The sequence below is a fragment of the Dromaius novaehollandiae genome, chromosome W (genome assembly GCF_036370855.1).
Source record: "Dromaius novaehollandiae isolate bDroNov1 chromosome W, bDroNov1.hap1, whole genome shotgun sequence".
NCBI lineage: Eukaryota > Metazoa > Chordata > Aves > Casuariiformes > Dromaiidae > Dromaius > Dromaius novaehollandiae.
In genome coordinates this window covers 67,074,152-67,093,225 of record NC_088130.1, presented here as the reverse complement: position 1 = coordinate 67,093,225, position 19,074 = coordinate 67,074,152, and the positions used below count along the sequence as shown (strand labels likewise).

The following is a 19,074-nucleotide window of genomic DNA, read 5'->3' as shown; positions in this document are numbered from 1 at the left end:
AGGCTAGCAGAGGGCTAATGGAGAAGCAAGTGTTATATTCCCATTCACCTGGAATCAGAGGATTAATGCATCAGTTGCAGATTTGAATTTCCCCGGTGGCTAAGTCTAATTTTCTGCAGCTGCACAGACATTAGTATAGTAATAATACTCCTAATAATAGTGATGGCTGAGACAGTCAGACAAAAATGAACAGGTTTTGAGGCAGAAAAGATACAACAGATCTATCACCTTAGGCGAAGCTTTTATTAAAAAAATATTTCCTGAGCAGCCCTACATATCCTAGTAATATTTTAAAAAGCGGAGCGCTAATGACCTTTTTTTCCCAGTAATGACATAAACAACACTTGCTCTGAAAATAATGAACTGTAGGTAGTTCTTACACCCAGCCTTTTATGTGAAGATCGTTCATTGGAATAACTGGCTGACTGAGAGAGTTTCTAACAGTAGCTGGAATATGTAATTATGCTGATAAGACTGCTCTCAAGTTCTTTAAGAGAGGCACTTTTCGGGTTCTTGGAGAAGTTTGCACCATCAGTGGTTACCTGAAGTGCCCTCTCGCATTGGGTCCTCAGTCTGGCACAGTAAGTGGGGTCCCACTGAGTCAAGACTTTTTTGGAAGACCTCTAAGGGAAACTCATGGTGCTGTGGAAAGAAGGGCCATCAGCAGTGCTTGGGCTGTGCTTCACGCCGAGTGGCATTGGAGCAATGCCCGGTGCTGAGCTGCGGGATACGGTGTTATTCCGATGTCATTTTCAGCTGTCTGGCTGAGCACTACATTGTCACCAAGTCTGCTGCCTCTTTCAGCAGTGGGTCCACGTTTTTCCTGGTCTTCCTTTTGCTGCTGTGGAAGCCTTTCTTGTTGCCCTTCACATCCCTAGCCGGATTCAACTCCAGATGGGCTTTGGCTTTCCTAACCCCATCCCTACACACTTGGATAGTGGCTCTATGTTCTTCCCAGGTCACCTGCCCCTTCTGCCACCTCCGGTATGCTTCCTCTTTACTCCAGTTTTCTGAGCAGCTCCTTGTTCATCCATGCAGGCATCCTGCCACTCTTGCTTGACTTCTTGCTCACTGGGATGGACCATTCTTGAGCTTGGTGGAGGAGATCCTTGAAAAGCAATCAGCTATAGGTATAAGCTCCACTTGTTGGGTCCTACACAGACAAGGAGCTTTTACGGTGTAAGGAGCTGGGGAGCAGAGAAACAGCCCAGTACATACAGTTTGCTTATGCAGATATGCATCTGTGAGGGAAGAGTGCTTGAATAGCACATGTGGGTGTTCCCCTGGCTGCATATTTCATCTTGGCTGTGAAGCTTTGGAGAGTTACTTCTAAGCACTGCTGCAGTGCTGGAAGGGGGTGGAATGAGGGGAAAATGGGTCTGCGGAGATCAGCTCGGAGAGCTAACTAGTGGGCAGTGGTCAATGGAGCAGAAGTAGAGCAGTAAGAGGATGGACAGGTTTTCATGTAGGCTGTTGCTGCCTGCCTGTTCCATGTTTCCCTTGCTTACACGTGCCTTCCCTCATGCTCAGCAGCAGATGCCCTGAGGTCCCTTGCCCTCATCAGCCACCACGCATGCTAACATTCCTGCTTTTGGGCAGCAATGGCGTGCGCTGTTTTACAGCTTTCTGTTTCACTTCTGGAGTGGTTCGTGTGACGCTGTGTGTAGTCAACAGCCTTAGTCCCTCATCACCAGTTAAAACACCCTGTCAGGGCCTCTCCTCTGGTAAAGAAGTCCCCGTTAACCAGCAAATGTTTTCGGACTTTCACAGGTGGGGCATGATGGTGCTACCCCCGAGAGCTGCTGGCTGGTGGAAGAGCTCACCATCGTGGTACCCACCAAAGGCGTCATGTATAATTTTGTCTGTAAGTGCTGGCTGGCCAGAGACAAAGGCGATGGTCTCACCTCACGAATCCTCAACATCCTAGATGCAGACTGTGTTAACATTGGCCTCAAGGTAGGCTCTAAGCTCATCTTGTACCGTTAGCAGTTGCATGGGCCTGTGTTGATATAGTTTGTGCATCAGCAGTACCAAAAAAGGCAGAGAAAATCCTCATATATTGATTTCTGCATGTGGCTTGAGTTTCTCATTTTCTGAAGGTCCACTTATTATTTCTTTAGGGTTGGCTTAGTACCGTTAGCACCAAGAATGCTGTGTAATAACGAGGCTTGGATGCAGCCATAGCATGGGCAGAAGGACAGTGTAGGGTGGAGGGGGCAGGAAACAGTTCAGCAGCACATCCACATCTTCATCACGGGACTCGGAGCACCCTCTGCATCACCTGGCATCCAAGAAGGGGGAGAGCCGCAAGGTAAACGCCTTGGTGCAATCTACCTCCATCGTGATTTGTTCAGAGAGGGATATTTTGAACCGATGAAAACAGGACAGTGGAGATATAGTTTAGTCTCTGCATAGTGTGGTTATACATCAGCTTTTCTTATTTGGGATAGGGAAATCTTAATTGAGGTATAAAAGAATAATAATAGTAAGTTGCCAAAACGTGGAGAAATTTGTAACTTTGAAATTAATAAATGATTAGAGCTGAATATACAACAGAAAAATATACAGTCTTTTCTTCAGTATGTATGAAAGTGTTGTAATGTGCTCTATGCCATATTTCAAACAAGTACAAATTGGAAAGCTGAGCTATGCTGATTTTGGGTGTAAGATTTATGGTAGAAATAACAGTCTGGATGAATGGGACAATATTGTGTTTAATGCCTGTATGGCAATTTAAAATCTCTTTAGTTGTGCCTCTATTTACAGTGAGCTTACACTTTCATAGTACATTAATTTTTCTTTATGTTATTGATTGATTCCCAAGTCAAAGATATTCTCCCAAAATCTTTTTTATTCTCCAGACACACAGAAGCGTGATAACATTTTTAGCATCTGTGAAGTATTCGACAACTCAACACAAGTTTCAGCAGTAAAATTTACCTAAGAGGGAAAATAAACTCCCTCGGGCTGAATACCAAAGTTGAAACCTGATCTTTTTGAAACTTCCCATCAATTGTTTAACCTTCTAGGTAATGTTTGAAAACTCCTACCAGTGATCTCATGGCTTGCCCATAGACTGAGACAGATGCTAACAAGGACTTGTGTTCGGTGTTCCTTTGAAAGCCCAATTCTGAACATTTAGTTTCATAGGTCTGCCAAAAATAAACACATCCAACTACAAATTTTTTGTGATGTTGTGCCAGAAACTTCCTGAAAGGTCTGAAGAAAATTAGGGGAGATGTCTGAGACATGAAATGAGAGGTGTGTATTCCACTTTCTGTTCAGTTGCCTAGTAAATTTTGGGCTCTTTCCTCATAAATAGCTGTAGTTAGGAAATGGAGTTTGGTTTATTCTTTTATAGTTCAAAGAAGACGAGTACCTTTAATGGCTTGAGGAAAGTTCATGCTTTTTTTATTTCGCTTTTGTTTTACTCTTGCACAGCCATATACACCCATTTCATATCCTTTTCAGTTTAACTTTCTTCTTGGCTTGATTTGTCATATTTGTGTTTTAAATTGAGTATCTGACTTTCCAGAAACAGAGAATAGAGTTAATGTCTACCACAGTAATTAAAAACTTTAATGCACTTGTAAAATAGCTTTTCTTCTCCCGCCTGTGGCAAACATGATGCTATGCCATCGTTTAAAATGTATGCGGATGAACGTGGGATGAACAAGTTAGTCAAGAATGAACAAACACGAAAAACAGTTTTTCCATGCTATTCTTCCTTTACACTGCTGATTTATGTGGCTTGTACCATTCAGGCCAATAAAGCTTGCATAACCACTCACTATTTGAAATATGTTTTGTTGGGGCTGTTTTTGATATTCTTCCACCTCTTAAATCTGAGATCTTGTTAGCATAGATACAGTCTCAAAAGCATCTAAGTGGCCTAGAAGTCTTAATGCCACTGACAGCCACTGGGGCTTGCAAGCTTTTGAAATATTTTTTTCTGAATCTTACTACTTACATGTCAGAAGAAAAGCTAAATACGGTATAATAAAATTATGCTAATAAACTGCTGCAAAATAGTTTTCCCCAAATTGGCATACCTTTAAAGTATGAGATCTTGGGACATTCTGGGCTAGATGCAGCACTGTGCATCCCATTGGGAAACTGGATATCTGCATTTTCCTATCATATAAAGCATTTAGATGTATAGACTTAAAAAATGTTGGTGATATTGGATTAAATGTTGCCCCTATGGACACTGCATATTTGGGGAAAACATTTTGCAATCAAGGGGAAGAAACAACTGAGCTGGGTGCTGTTCAGAGGTCTGGAGTGCTGGAAGGTGGCCGTGAGGATGGACCCTGCTGGCAGAGAGATGGAGACCTCTGGCCATCAGAGCTACATGGTGGTTGACTCCCGTGGCCCAGCAGTTTAGTAGGTGTTCATTGCTCCTCAAGCATGCATTCATCGTAATGAACATCCCTTGCTCTCAGTGTGCATAGGCTGAAAACCTACCGAAAGAAACCTAGAGGATGCGAAGGGGAAGGTCCAGCAGCAAGCTCCATTCTCTAACTTTGCCTCATAAAACTGCAGTGAGGGGAGAACCCGAGAAGCTGGGCTGTAATGAGAGGCTGATCTTTGGCAGAGCCTGTCCAGCCTTTTGCCGAGGCTTTTGTGTGGGGTAAGGACAGCTATTTTGAATGAGCCATTCTGATTGTTTCAAATCCTCGCAGATCCTGTACGAAGTTACGGTTGTGACTGGAGACATTGAAAGCGGTGGTACTGATGCCAATATTTACATGACTGTCTTTGGATCCAATGGGAAGACCGAAGAGTTGCAACTGGAAAAAAATGGAGACAGGTACAGTAACTATGTCATGGTTGTCACCTAGAAGCAGAGTCATAACAGATTCTGGTGTCAGGTCTGGAAGCACTTAGGGCTTTGATCGTGCTCCCACTGAAATAGATAAACTCTCGCTGATTTTATAGATCCAGAACTGGGCACCACTGGAAGTGTTATTGTAAGGCTTTTAGCAGAGCAGGAGCATTTATGCAGCTATGAAATAATCCTGTGTCATTTATAGAAGTTTTGTTTAACCTGTTCATCTGTGGCTTTGGAGCTAAGCATTGTGAGCAAAAAATATGAACCGTGAAGTCCTGCATCAGCACCGTGAGGAACCCTGGGCACTGCATGAAAACCACAGGTGCAGGATTTCTGCAGAATGCATCATTTGTGAAAAATGAGTAACTTAATTTAGACATTATCTAACAGCTGTGATGGGAATACACATACATATACATTAGTAACTGCGTAATGAATGGCATACAAACCAGCATGCGCATACCTGCCTCGGGAAGCGCCTATGATGGGGAGGTGCAGGCCATCCTGATTTGACACCCCCCATTCACTGAGCTGGCCAGATGTGAGCCAACTTTGGTCCAGAAGCCACGTGAGGGATCGCAGAGACGTCAAGCCCTGCTCAGAACTGGGACTTCTTAGCTTGGGATCTGTGCCATGCTAATGTAACTGTGTGGTTTGAGAAGTGGGGCTGGCTCGTATGCAGCTGCCACAAAGAGGACACACCATGACATCTGTCTTTGCAGATGTGGCCTTAGCTTGCAGAAAGCCCCAAACAGTCAATGAACTGTGTGGAGTGCCATACTTTGTGCTGTGGAACCTGAAGATTATACTAAAAGGTGAAATCTCATATTTTCTTCTGCAGAAACAGCCAACAAAGACTGTAACCCTAGTCTGACGCCAGCACTTCTGTGAGCCAAAAAAACCCACATGACACCTATCCGTTTCCTAAAGCTTTCCTTTTCCTCTCCAACACCTCCCTCAGTAAGCTTTGGCATGCTCCAAAATGAACATAGCACAAAACTTTTTTTAGAAACAGGCTTTATGAGACTTAAATTCAATTAATTGATGATCTCTGATCTTGACACTCCCAGCAAAGCATCTACAGAATGGCAGGAGGGCTGGATCATCTGGCCGTGCAATTTGAGCCCAGCTTGCTGAGGTGAGGCTGGACTTTCACTTCAGCCTCCCGGCAAGGCACTTCCTCTGCCACAGCTTTGGGTATTGCATGTGGGCTGGATAATTGCAGATAAAGCTCTCAGCGTAGAGGTGTTTGCTCAGGGGATGTTTTACTTGTAGCTATCATAGCAGAGTGGGTGTTTGGGCAAGCATGATCAGCTAGGCTTGAATCCTTTCTGTGTTTAGTTATGTAACAAGCATGCATGCTGCTTGCTCTGAGAAAAGTGTAGCAGAGGTGCTGACTAAAATATCTGAGCTATTTCCATGAGGAACGAGACTGAATCACGCAAGCCACAGAAAGCCTTAGCTCTTGGCCCCCTCCCCACCATGGAGAGACAAATGCACCTAGGTCACCGGTGTGTCCAGGCATTAGTGGAATCCCCTTTCCAGGACAATCCTCAGCTGGTTTGTCTTCCATTATTTGAAGTCCAACATTTAATTCTATAGATGGGAAAATGGACTGTCACTGTTCTCATTTAAAAGTAAAGCAGAACTCACATCAGGGTCAGGCAATCAAAAATCTCCAAAGGGGACTGAGACAGCTTCTACCCCTCAAGAGAAGGATTGCAATTTTCCTCCATGTAGCAGAGCAAGTGATACCCCTAAACCATGTGGCCTACAAAAAATGGTCAGATTTGTCTCTGCAGTTGGGGTGAATAATCTATATTGTAATGATATGAAGACATGACAAGGGAGGGCCACACAGTTAATGTGGTATTAGTTGCTTGGGATGTCTTCTATCAGCACAGGACCTGCAAAAGAGGGTGAAACTCATCAGGGTTGTATCAAGACAGACATATAAAACCCAGCCATTAATACGTTAATAATCCCAGGATGCTGTGCTATTCTTTGGGGACACCCTGGCATATCTCCACTAGCTGGAGGAGCTCTGTATCCCACCTCATCCGCCAACAACACACAGCTCGCGTTGTCCCGTTAGCAGCTTCCATGGAGCACGTGCATGCCCCTAAGTACATGTATCGCCTGTTTGCACACCGCTGCTGCCTGTCTCGATGCAGCTGTTAACAGCACAGGCTTCCCCGGCTCCTGCTTTGCATGGAAATGTCACCAGCCTTCATGCCTGCAGCGAGGGACAGGGGAGAGCGGCCGCAACCAAATGGGTAGACGGCACTTCATCTTTATTGGGGCCATCCAGTGCCAATTCACTCACAGCAGCTTAGTGCATTACGGAGAACCGGCTGTCTAACCTGCCACAGATTTAAGGCAATTTTAGCTACATTACTGTTATTGCCAAGACCTCTGGGCAATAGAAATATTTATAAGTGCAGGCATGGATAAGAAAGCTTAATGAAATCCCTCAGATAAATGCTTCAGTGTCCTGGAAATGGCATAGTGCCAGACAGCTCCTCTGAGTACTTCTTCCCTTCTCTTTTTTTTTTTTCAAGTTTATAGGTTTTATGCTCCTGTTCATATAAACTAGGGATGGAAAATTGCTCTTGGGTCACCCGGTTTGTCACTTTAGCAGTTGTTTCCCTGTAGTATGAAAACTTCTTGGTAGCAACAGGTAACTATCAGCCTTAGAAACTGTAAACAGGATTTTTACTGAAGATAAATAATGGTTTATTTTGCTGACAGACTGTTTAGACTAGAGTTGCTCAGCCCAGAAAGGAACTGAGTGAGAGACCTCTGTGGAGCAGTTGTAATGAAAACTGATCAGAGGATCTTAGGATAATTCAGGTTGCAAGGGTCACACCTTTTTCTTAAATAGAAATGAAAATCAATCCACTTACGGCACAAAAGCACACTCTCTCACAGTAAAACAGGCTGTCTCGCTGTCGACTACCACCGAAAGACAAATAACAGACAGAGGACTTTTTCTGAAGAGCAAACATAACCATTAATAACTAGAAATGGACCTGGACCAAAATGCCCTATCCAAATGCCTCTGGGAATGTGGGGAAGCGAATGCCTGGATGAAAACTCAGAGCCTTGTGCCAATCCCTATTGCTAACATCTGCAGCTATGCAGGCTCAGATAATGGTGTGAGGATAATCACATTCAGGCTACAGGGTGTAATCTGAGCAGAGGTTGATAAAGAAATGGTGTTTTTCTCCATATCCTGGCACTGCACAGCTGGTAGGAGGCTGAGAACTTTGCCAGGAGCAAGATATCATCATTATGCATTATCTACATGATAGTAGTGCCCACAGTTTGCAGAGCTCCTTCCAAAGCTCTCTGAGGACACAGGCCCTGCTTTGTAGCTCGCTCACAAAGAGACGTTTGCACGAAGGAGGAACATCAATGGCAGGGTGGTCAGGGTGCAGTCTGGTAGATCCACTGCACTTGGCTGCCCTTCTACCCAGCAAACTTTGGATCTCCATCTTCCAACCCTGCAGCAGGTCTGCCAACCACGGTATTTTGGGGCAAGCTCCAAAGCTTCTACCCTGGAAGATGCATTTGCTCTAAACAGAGTAATGTCAAGCCCAAGACAGCATCTTCTGTAGGTGTGGTTCACTGCAGCCAGAGTTTCTTCCTAGCATCGTTGATATTAGCAAGGAGGGAAGCTAGCTGCATTCCTGGCCAGCATAACATGTTCTTCAAGGAGTGCACGCTAGCAGCCGTTTTCCTATTTGGTTCTTTTCTGCTCATTGCTATGGACTAGCGGTTCCTACACCTCCTTGTGACTGTATACAGCAGCCAACCGTAGGGCAGGATGCTTCAAGCAATGTTGCACAAACCTGCCCTGGTTCTTACCAAGGACAGAGCTAGTCTGAAGATCCAAATTCCCAAAATTCAGGAGGGGAGTGAGGAATCGTTGGTTTGGGCCCCTTTCTGACACAGTTTGCCGGTGCTTGCTAAACTTAGGCTTTGGGCTCCAGCTTGCGATCAGGTTGCCATATTTAGCTGAGCTGCAGGAACTGTCTGTCACCACAGCAAATGCAAAGATGCATCATAGTGAAAGACGATTAAGCAAAATTGCTTTGCCTTCTAGCTGGGGTGGGCTACAGGCAAGCACATGGGTGGATGCCAGGAGGAAGGGGATGTACAGGAACCTGACCGTGAGTCTGTCTATTGTTCTGGTTTCAATCAGAATGATAATACATGCTACAGACTGCCTGGAACGACTCCAGAAACGTCGTATGGGCTTGATTTTCCAGGGGAGGAGGAATCCCTGTCAAATCTGGACAGAGGTCTCTTGCCAAAAACACGGTAGCTGTTGACTGCGGGACAGAAAAGCTCAAGCCCAGTAGAATGCACTCATAAACTTTAAATGAGGCTGTTGGCAGGGTCTGAGTTGCAGCATGGGCAGGAGATCGACATGCAATGGCTCCGTGAAGCAGTGGGAAACATCCCTGGTCTTTCAATCCCTCCAGATTTGAGCGAGGCCAGGAGGACAGTTTCATCATGGAGATTGCTGACATTGCGCCCCTGAGGAAGATGAGGATCCGGACGGACGGAAAGGGGACTCGCCCTCACTGGTTCCTGGAAAGGGTAATGTGCTTCACATCGTGTGTCTCATTGTAACCTGCTTGTGTTGAGTCCTCCCAGCACTCAGGAATGAGGACAAATGCAGCGAGTGCCTCACTTTTATTCCTTTCCTTCTTTCCATTTGGTGTCTCATGCTTTTTTCCTGCAGGACTTGAGTCCAAGAAGGAGAGAGCAAGGACAAAAGCTGTGCTGTGTAACTTTACTGCAGTCCCTGCTGTTAGATCTTGCTCTCCTTCCCTGCAAAAGAGCCTTGGCTTGCCACCAGGGCACCTGCCATATCTTCTGGTCCCCAGGACGTACCCTCAGCTCCTGCACTCCCCTGGCCTGCGCTGACCCCACGAGAGAGTGGATCTCTCTGCCAGGCAGGGACAGCTAATGTGGGCCTGAGCCGGGTGGGAGATTTCCAGAGGAATCCGTCCTTTCAGGCAAAACCGTCAATCTCTCCCCTTCTCTTCTCCCTCTAGCAGGCAGGTGGATTTCTTTCTTTTCCTGTTCATAGAAGCAAGGTGCACGTCTCTTCTTGTATTTTGAATGCAGCATGCAAAATGGCTCCAACCATTTCTGTCGATTGTATTTTTCCCTAGTGTCCTATCTTGCAAAAAAAGCACTGCGCTTGCCTTTGTCTTCTCTACAGAACCATCAGATCTATGTAAACTGCGCTTATGTTTGGGCACTGAGATGTAGTTTCCCTGTTATGGGTCCTATAATTATATTTCTAAGACAGAGGTGGAGCAACATGCTGATTCCACACTGCCAGATGTCATTAAGGGAGGAACACATCTCTGCCATGTTTATTCAGCATGCTATTTCAGGAGTAGATATACTGTTGGATTTTTGTAGCTTAGCTTTTAGATAAAAATAGGTAAAGAGTCAGTGGCTTAACCTATGGTCAGAAGGAACAGTGCACAAGTTTTTATTGGGTCCTCTATCCTTTTTGACTCGTCTGAAACTGCCCTTCGTTTTTCCTTAAGTAATATACTTCTAAACACTGGTCCTGGGTGGCTACCAGCTTCCAGGCCAGTGATGAACTGCTCCTCACCTGCCATAGCATAGTCCAAAAACTTACAGTGAATTAGTTGCAGTTCCTTTCTGTGCTTGGACATCAGCACTTGTGCAGCTTTAGAAAGCACTAGACTTCCAGCGTATATCTGCCAAATAGATGCCGCAGACACAATTTTTCTCTCTGTGCCTGAGGAATAACTCAGCCTGTCCTCTGATTCAGTTCAGTCATCTTGGTCACACTCCCTTCGCCAGTTCCCCTATACCTTCCCCTGAGTTTCATAAATCATATTCGTATGAAATGAAATCATATAAAGCTTATTCACCCGGAGACATCCCAGATCTTGTGGTCATGAGTTAGCAATAGCTCAAAGGCAAGGGACTGCCACCTCCCCATCATCCCGTTGCCCACTCTGCCTGGCCGTTCCAGCATCTGAGTCCGGTGGATTGTCGCTCCCAGGAAGCCCTTCGCAGAGATTTGGGCAAAGAGGAGTCTCTTATCTGGACGGCTGATGGGTTTAAAGGCCTCCTCTAGATGGACAGAAGCAACGGACCATGCACACAACTCACTGAAAATGGGATTTTAGCTGCTTTTGAAAATTGTACCTGTAGTTTCCAGGACAGAGGATGGATGTTCTCCTAACTCCAGCGATTTGTATAGAACTTTATTTATTAGTTTCCTTTCCCACCTTCCCCGGGAAGATAAAAATAACGTTTGCATTGCCAGGCAGCCAGTCAGGACAGGAGCTCTGGAAAAGGGGAGGAAGGAGCCATTGTGTTCTCTGATTTGTATTCCAGCCCTGAAAACTTATGTAGCTTGGTGTGACATGAAAACTGATCTGAGCCCATTTCCATTTCTGTCAAAAGTGCATATTAAAACTGCATAATGAAATACTTGTGGGGGTAGTGCTAAACTCTCAGACAGATGGTTCACAGTTAGTGCTAACTAGCACAGTGAAATGAGAAGCTAGATTAAGCCATCAACCCCGTAATTAACCATTTGTTGCTCCATTTATCTACAGGATATTCTCAGTTTTCTTGTTCTATTAAAATAACAATAAATGATCGTTCTAATTCTCTTTGGTCTTTTTGCAAACAGTTTGCTGGCCATAATTTATTCTGTTTTTAGTTTACCAGAAATAGAAGTGCATAAATACCAATTAAAATGCACGAATTATCAATGATGTTGTACACAGCCAAAAGATTCAATTTACAGGCAGGGAGGTAGTCATTTTTTTTCTTTGTCTAGATAAAATACATTGAAATTTCATTCAGAATCTCAGTGAAGTAATGACTTGGTAGTAAAGATTCAAACTGCATCAACGGGGGGAATAAGTTTTAAATGCTGATACTTAATCTACTAGAGAACCAAAATTTGATTTGTGATGTGTCAGGCCGGAATGAATATTGTTGATTATTCTTATTTTTACTACTGCTATTTATGTCTGTGTGTCCATGTGTGGCATTTTATAGACGTGATGCCCAATTCTGCAAACAGAATATCCCTTCGCCCACGCAAGGCAGTTCGAAGGGCTGCAGCATGCACAAAAAGACATATTGAAAGCTCTGAAAAGCTGAGGAGCAGTTTCTGATCTCACCACTTTTGGGAGAGACAGGGACTTTGGTTTTTTTCTTCTGACCTAATGCTAAATCTGCTGTTCCACCATGTCAAGCTACCATCAGGCTCTGGGTGCTCAGTGTTTGAAAGAACAGAATAGGTGACTTCTAATTAGGAGACTTATTAAAATGCATGCTTTAGAAACCTCCTTTTGGGGTAGCCTGCTCCTCAGACCACATGGTGATTTCACCTGCTGTCCAGTGCCTTAGATACAAGGTAGAAAAGCTAGAAATAAGAAGGAATGAGAGCTGGCTGAGTAAAAAACAGTAAGACTATTGAATTCTGCTGAGTTGGTTCTCAGAATTTTAATATTACTTTGTGCTGTCAAGGCCAGGCAGATAAGAAGCTGTCTTAATGAAGTACTAATTGCATTGCATTCACACGTCACAGATAATCCTGAATACAGGAGTTTGTCTTTATTCAGTTCTTTTTCCTTTATATAAAGGAGATTAAGAGAGTTTGAGACAATTCATTATAGCAGGAGCTGATTGTTCTCCTTTGCAGCAGAGTCTTTTTGTTTTACAATCAGGAGACACTGTTTTTAAGTGAAGACTAGTGACATGCAACAGAACCATAGAAAAATGTGGTGAAGCTTTTAAAGATGAAATCCAGGACCCATGTATTGCAGCGTTGATGGGGCGCGTGCATGCCCATGGGGAGGGTGTTTGACACTGCGGCTCACAGAAAGGTGGGCAGATGTAAACCAAAATGAACTGCCATGTCAAACCTTTCCGTTACAGCACACAGTGAACGATTAATTGCAAGTTGCTGGTTGAAGGTTCCTGTCAGCTATCATTTTTGCTCAGCTACAAAGCAAGTCATCAACATTTTATTCATATACACTGCTCCAACTTCCTTTTTATTTGTAAAAGCATTCTACAGCCCCATTAAAATCTATGCATAATTAGTGATAATGCTTAGACTTAAAAGTAGGCAGTATGTCCACAACAAGTTTTAAGTGTCCTAAATAATAGTTTAGATGCAATGTAAAACAGCATCCTTATTGCCAAGCAGCAGCTAAATCTTTCAAGAGGAACAACAGCCAGAAAATGAAAACAGTCCCAGCCCAGGTCCTGAGATCACTTTTTTCACTCTCCTGATCCAAATCAAAATCCTGCATCATCCTAATGTGTGTGCAGCACCCAGAAACCTCTCCTTCTAGGATGGGATCCATCTCATGCAATTTTAGCCACTGAAAAGCTGCATTCAGCTCTTACCTCTTCTACCAAATTATTAGGCCTGTTCTGTAGTCAGTGGAGAGATGCCATCTGTGAGGTGCCTTCAGTGACCGGGTATCTGTCCCCAGCTCAGGCAACTGCCCCAGGATGGGGTCCGTTGCTTTCCTGTTGGCACCCATCTCTGTCCATTGACCATACGGAGAGCCACCATGATGCACTTGGGCTAGATGCCCAGTGTTTAGGTGGCCCATGCTAGGTAAGGCAAATCCCGCTCCTCAGAGCCGTAGTCTGACTTAGCAATCAGCTTGCCAAAGGTTTCCTGTTACCTCTATGTCCCTTCTATTCCTCTCTGGAGCAGTGTCCAAGAGTGAGATAGCGGAGGCTGTTGTTACTGCCTGTGCTAACTGCTTACATGAAACTGTATATGGATGAAACCATTCATTCTAGGTGAGGGACCAAAGACGGAAATAGAGGGTATTTTACTCTCGCGGTTTTAGTAGCCTGACAGTTTTTCCCAGACAGCGTCTGGAGCACTGGACATGGGCTGGTTATTTGTGCGAGGTCTGATCTCGCTGCCTGCGAGTGCACTCCAGCTGGCAACTCTAATCTGCTTCTATCCCCTGCTGTTTTCCTGTCATTTCCCTGTAAGCTTTTCTCAGGACATTTTGCTGCTAACAATGTCGCTGTCATTCCTGAGCAGGAACGCACGGGCAGAAAGGTAGAGCTGGTTGAATCTCCTCCAGCAAAGAGTTGATGTACCAATGGAAAAAAGGCATTCGCAGTTAACCTGAGATTATTAATGACTTGCAAATTTTAGCCAAAAAAAAAAAATGTTTCTATATTGGACGCTTAGCTAAGAGGATGTAGACATACTTCACGCATCCCTGAGAATGAAAAGACTTCCTCCTGTTGTATACCCTGGCAGAGAGGGCACCAGCCAGGGGTGGTGAAGACCTGAGCTCTGCTTGGTTCAAAGCAGGGATTCAGTCAGCCTCCTTGAATCACAAAGCTGTTCTCTAAGCACAAAATAGTAGTGTCACTGGCTGAGAATAGGCAGTTTTATAGAAAAGTGGGACAGCTTTAACAACCCACAGTGTCCTGTACCTCTGGGAGGAAGATGCTGTGTTACAGATCTCTGCTTAGCATCAGTCAGAGAGAAAAGTCTCAGATGAGTGTCCTATCCATAGGACTGTAAAATGCACAAATAGCACTGCTACTGCTTCAGTGGTGGTGTAGCTTTTGCCCTCTTTTAAGTCATTTTTTATAACCTTGAGCAATGTTCTTCTTTTGAACTCGTTCCAAGTGAAGTTTGGCTGGGGTCAACAGAAGACCATAGACTGGGACACATGCAGTTTGAGGACAGAATTTGAGCATATTTTCTTTCAAGATAAGTTTCCTGAGCTTCCTAGGCTGAAACGTGGTAGTGCAGTGGAAGGTCACTAAGATAGTCAAGTGGTGGAGCATATGACTTACTAGGAAAGACTAAGGTAATGGAGGGTTTAAGCCTGGAGAAGAGAAAGCTAAGGGGGGAATCAAATAGCAGTCTTTGTCTACCAAAAGAGAGGTTACAGAGAAGATTGAGCAAGCCTCTTCTCAGAGGTGAATAGTGAAAGGGCAAGAACAACAGACAAAAGTTGCAACAAGGAAAATCCTGATGGGACATAAGGAAAAAACTCTTCACACTGAGAGTAGTCAGAGGCCCAGAGTGCTGGGGGATATCTGTCCTTGAATCTTTCCAAAACTCAGCTGCACAAGACCCTGTAGTTAGCCCTGCTTGGAGCAGGAGGTTGGACTAAAGTCCCTTTCAACCTAATGTTTTCTATGATTCCATGAGTCTTTTCTTTCCAATATCAGGTACTTCTCTGACACATGTCTGGGCTTACGTCCACATGGCCTTTGCAGAAATGTGTATGTAGCACGTCACTGTTTCTTGATGCACTGCTTCACTCAGGCATGGTCTCTGTTTCTGTTAGGTGGTAACAGAAATGGTAATCTGCAGCCCTGTCTCCTCCCTTCTCCCCACTTCCCCCTGTTTAATGACAATTTACTGCCAGACTTTTGCTGCAGGCTAGAGGAATGCTTTCCTCCCAGTAGACTGAGGCTGCATCAAGACTGCTGATCAGGACACAAAAAGGAGGATATTTAATTAGGTGTTCGCTGGAGTAGCTCTCTGGCTTGTTCTGAACAGGTTCCTATTCTGTTCTTACCACCTATCAGCACAGCATCTGAGCTCCTTCCAGTAACACATTACGCAGTGTGACTAATATCTGTTGCATGTTGTTTGTTCTATCACCCTTTCCCAGAGGGAAAAGTGTGTGAAGTTTTGCTGGCCTAATTTTTGCCTGTGCATTTTTTTTTAAAACTTGTTTGGGGTTGTTTTGCATATCTATATAATGATTGCTGTGTGTTTGCACAAAAGAGGCAGATGAAAGAAAGGTACTGTGTACTTCAAGGAGAGACAGTGAGATTTTTAATAACTATCTGTTCCTTCTTCTTTGAACTTAATTCCAGACCAGCTTCCAGGAAAGATCTGACCTTCATGGAGGTGAACTTGGTCCATACCATGTGTCAGAGAAGCAAAGTTCTTCCTGTGCTTTACCCCATGCAAGAAAGGTCCAATATTATGGAGACCATTTCTCAGGACAAACAAAGTATTCTCCATTCAAAAGTGTTCAGTTTACCCCAGAAGAGCTCAGTTTTTCAGACTATGACAAGGCTTTGCTGAGAATGACACGCTGCCCATGTCCAACCAGACTCATTCAAATGCTAGCTGATTTTTTTTCCCTTGTTTTGACTCCCCACAGATTGTCTTGAAGAACCTGACTAATCAAGAAGTGGCTACATTTACATATGGTGAATGGCTGTCAAAGCTGAAAAATGCCACGGGAAGTCTTGTGTGTGAAATGCCAGCCATGATAAATGATGAGCAGATGATGGAGGACACAACGTACACTATTCAGGTTAAAACTAGTGATATTGGAGGTAGGTGTATGGTGATTTTAAATCTTTTGTAGCATTAAGTTCATTTTTTTAGCAATGGAAAACATCTCATGCATAATTTGAAATTATGCAAAAAAGCATAATTTAGCCCTACTATGTTGGAACACTGCCGTTTTGGCTGTTCAGCATGACAGTTTTACTCTGTGGGATCCAACCTCATCTGATCAGTGGACGTGAAGTGTTTAGACACCTGGCCTAGATTTGACTGCTAACTGCTTCCTTGGAGAAACCCTAATCAGAAGCTATTGCCAGAACATTTTGCTACTGTCAGAGACCCTTTTTTCTTTCTAGTCAGGTCTGTGACCACATAGGGGGGAAGACTAGGCTATGGTCAAAGCTGGTGGGTTCTAGGTTTTAGGTCTGCAGTGCAGTGGCCAGTGCCTTGGCCAAAGAGGACAGCAGTTATTCACCCTCCTTTTTAAAGTGTTTTGAGGCCATTTATCTCATGAAAAAGCATCCCGTAAGTACACACCAGACAGACGAGATGAAATAGAGTTAAAAGAAAGCTACAGAGCTTCAAGAGCCAAGAAATGGGATTTCTGTGTCATTTCCTGGGATCACTGCCTCTTTTCGTGAGAACTTCTGTCAGACTGCTGAATGAGAGCTACAACCATCATGCACAGCTGCCACATGCCAAATCGGTGCAAGCTGCACATTATCATGAAGATACCTCGTTTGAAAGGCTGATCCTCAGAAGGGCTTCTGCCACACCAGGGCGCATGTCACCTTCTGATCTTTACCTCTCTTTCTTAATTTACCAGTGGTAATTTTTGCAGCTTGTGAGGTTTGAGCTAAGAGTATCAGATTTCCCTGGCAAAATATCGTAGGGCCACCTCACTATTTTTTAATCTGCTCTGCCTGCTGCTTGTCTGAAAAAGCATGTTGTGAAATACTAAAAACAAAAGAAAGGAAGATTTGTTTGTGTATCTGGCAATCCATCTAGAATAATGGTAGATCTTTCCGTGAACTTTTTGTGAAATTCAGCCCTAACTCAAAGGTGATGGAAATAGACACGGGAGGAGAATAAAAGATGACAGCAGCAGCAGACAGATATGCCCTTCCGACTGAATGAAGGATGGCGGGTATTAATGATGAAGCATTTTATTTCATTATGAGCCACGACAACCGGTAGGAAAGAACAGATTACAGCGAGGTTTCAGAGAGTCTGGTTGTGATTAGATCATACAGCACCCTGACATAATGCTGAACTTCATCCAGTTTATCTAAAAGAGGGTACAATTCGTGAACCATCTCCTCTCTTTGATCACTACATATTCCATGATTACTCCTGGTTGGACCATTTCAGGAAAAAAAGACCTTTTTATCCTTGACAGTTTTTTTAAACATGTTATATCATCTCCTGTCACACTGATACTGTCTAGGGAAAGCAATATTCCACTGTAAATAGTCAGACATGTTTATTTCTATGTATAAAGTTTTTCTCTGCAATAGCTTTGAACTTTCCAGTGCATCAGAGGCATTGAAAAAAAGGAAAACATAGACTAGGACTCCTCTCACCTGTTTGTCACTCTCCAAAAAAATTGTACTTCTGATCTAAACTCTTTCTAGTCCAGCCTCTCTCTAATCATTTCATCCAAGAAAGGAGACTTAATCTGGGCTGGATCATCCTCTGGAGGGTCTCCCCCGGCTCCTCCCTCCATCCGAGCCTGGCAGCGCCAGGACAATTAACTTAAACTAGATGATTAAAGTTAGGGAAAATGAAGCCCAACAAAGCTGTTCTACAGTAAATTAGAAAGCATCAGTCATTCTGTCCCCTTCCTCCCCACACACTTAAAAAGAGGTTTATTTTACTTTTCCTCAAAAAAGCTTTGAGTTACACTTTGTCTTTCCAGAAGTCATCCAACACAGATGATCACATAACATACAGAGGTTGTATCCAGAAAAGGATATTCTCCTGCAAACAGACTGATTCCACTCTTTCAAAGGTCAAATCTAGAGGCCACCAGAAGTACCTCAGATGTCAGCTCTCAGAGTACACTAGATAAGGGGAGAAGAGAGTGTCACAAGACAAATGGGCAGTCTTTGGTTAAAACAAAGATTTTTTTATTTATTTTAGCCCTTAAAAGAAAAAGAAAGCACAAACTTACTTTCTTCAAAGTATGACTCACAGATAGAGCTACGGCGGAACAGGAGTACATGATGGCTCTTTCTGTGGCACAAAAACGTCCTCGTCTTTTAATTTTGATTCACACAGCCTTTTTGTATTCTACATGGAGGCATCATATACATGACAATGCAATAAAGATTGAGAAAGAATAAATACTGCTTTCTTATTTTCCAAGCATTAACGAAGCAGGAGTATTTTATCTCTCTGGTTATAAGATTAATTAGTATGTTGTCAGCTCAGCTACAGCCTACAAATTACATAATTTAAGACATCCGGTGTCAGTGCCTAGTGGCCTATCCAAGTCTCTGTTAAGCCAAAAGAAGGACATTCTTTGGCCTCAGAGGGCTATGATTTAAACCTGCAGTTTGGCTAAAAATGATGCAGCTGCTCAGTAAGAACTGTAAAATCTTAGACACTTTCTTTGGAAGGGGCCTCTGGAGGTTATTTCATCCAGCTTGCTGCTCAAAGGGCAATTGCTAGCACTAGGTCAGATCAGGCATGGTTCTACCCAGCCAAGTCTTGGACACCTTCAGGGATGATGGTGCCACCTCTTCTCTGGTTACCTGTTCCATGGCTGCACCATTTTCCTAGGAAAGATTTTTTTTTTTTTCCTGATAGCCAACCTGAGCCTCCCCAGCTGCAATTTGTGGCTGTGGCTCTTAGTGTATGGTCCAGCACCTCCACCATCTGTGGCTGTGCCATAGTTATCGCT

General features: G+C 43.9%; 1 protein-coding gene across 1 annotated transcript in view; it reads left to right on the top strand.

The window, feature by feature from the left end:
• LOC112994502 (lipoxygenase homology PLAT domains 1) overlaps positions 1–19,074 on the top strand; it is a 117,817-nt gene that overhangs the window by 78,061 nt on the left and 20,682 nt on the right. Inside the window, exons 31-34 of the mRNA XM_026118912.2 lie at positions 1,771–1,956; positions 4,686–4,813; positions 9,325–9,442; positions 16,039–16,216. Coding sequence (XP_025974697.2) covers positions 1,771–1,956; positions 4,686–4,813; positions 9,325–9,442; positions 16,039–16,216 — 610 coding nt within the window. The remainder of the gene's footprint in view (positions 1–1,770; positions 1,957–4,685; positions 4,814–9,324; positions 9,443–16,038; positions 16,217–19,074) is intronic.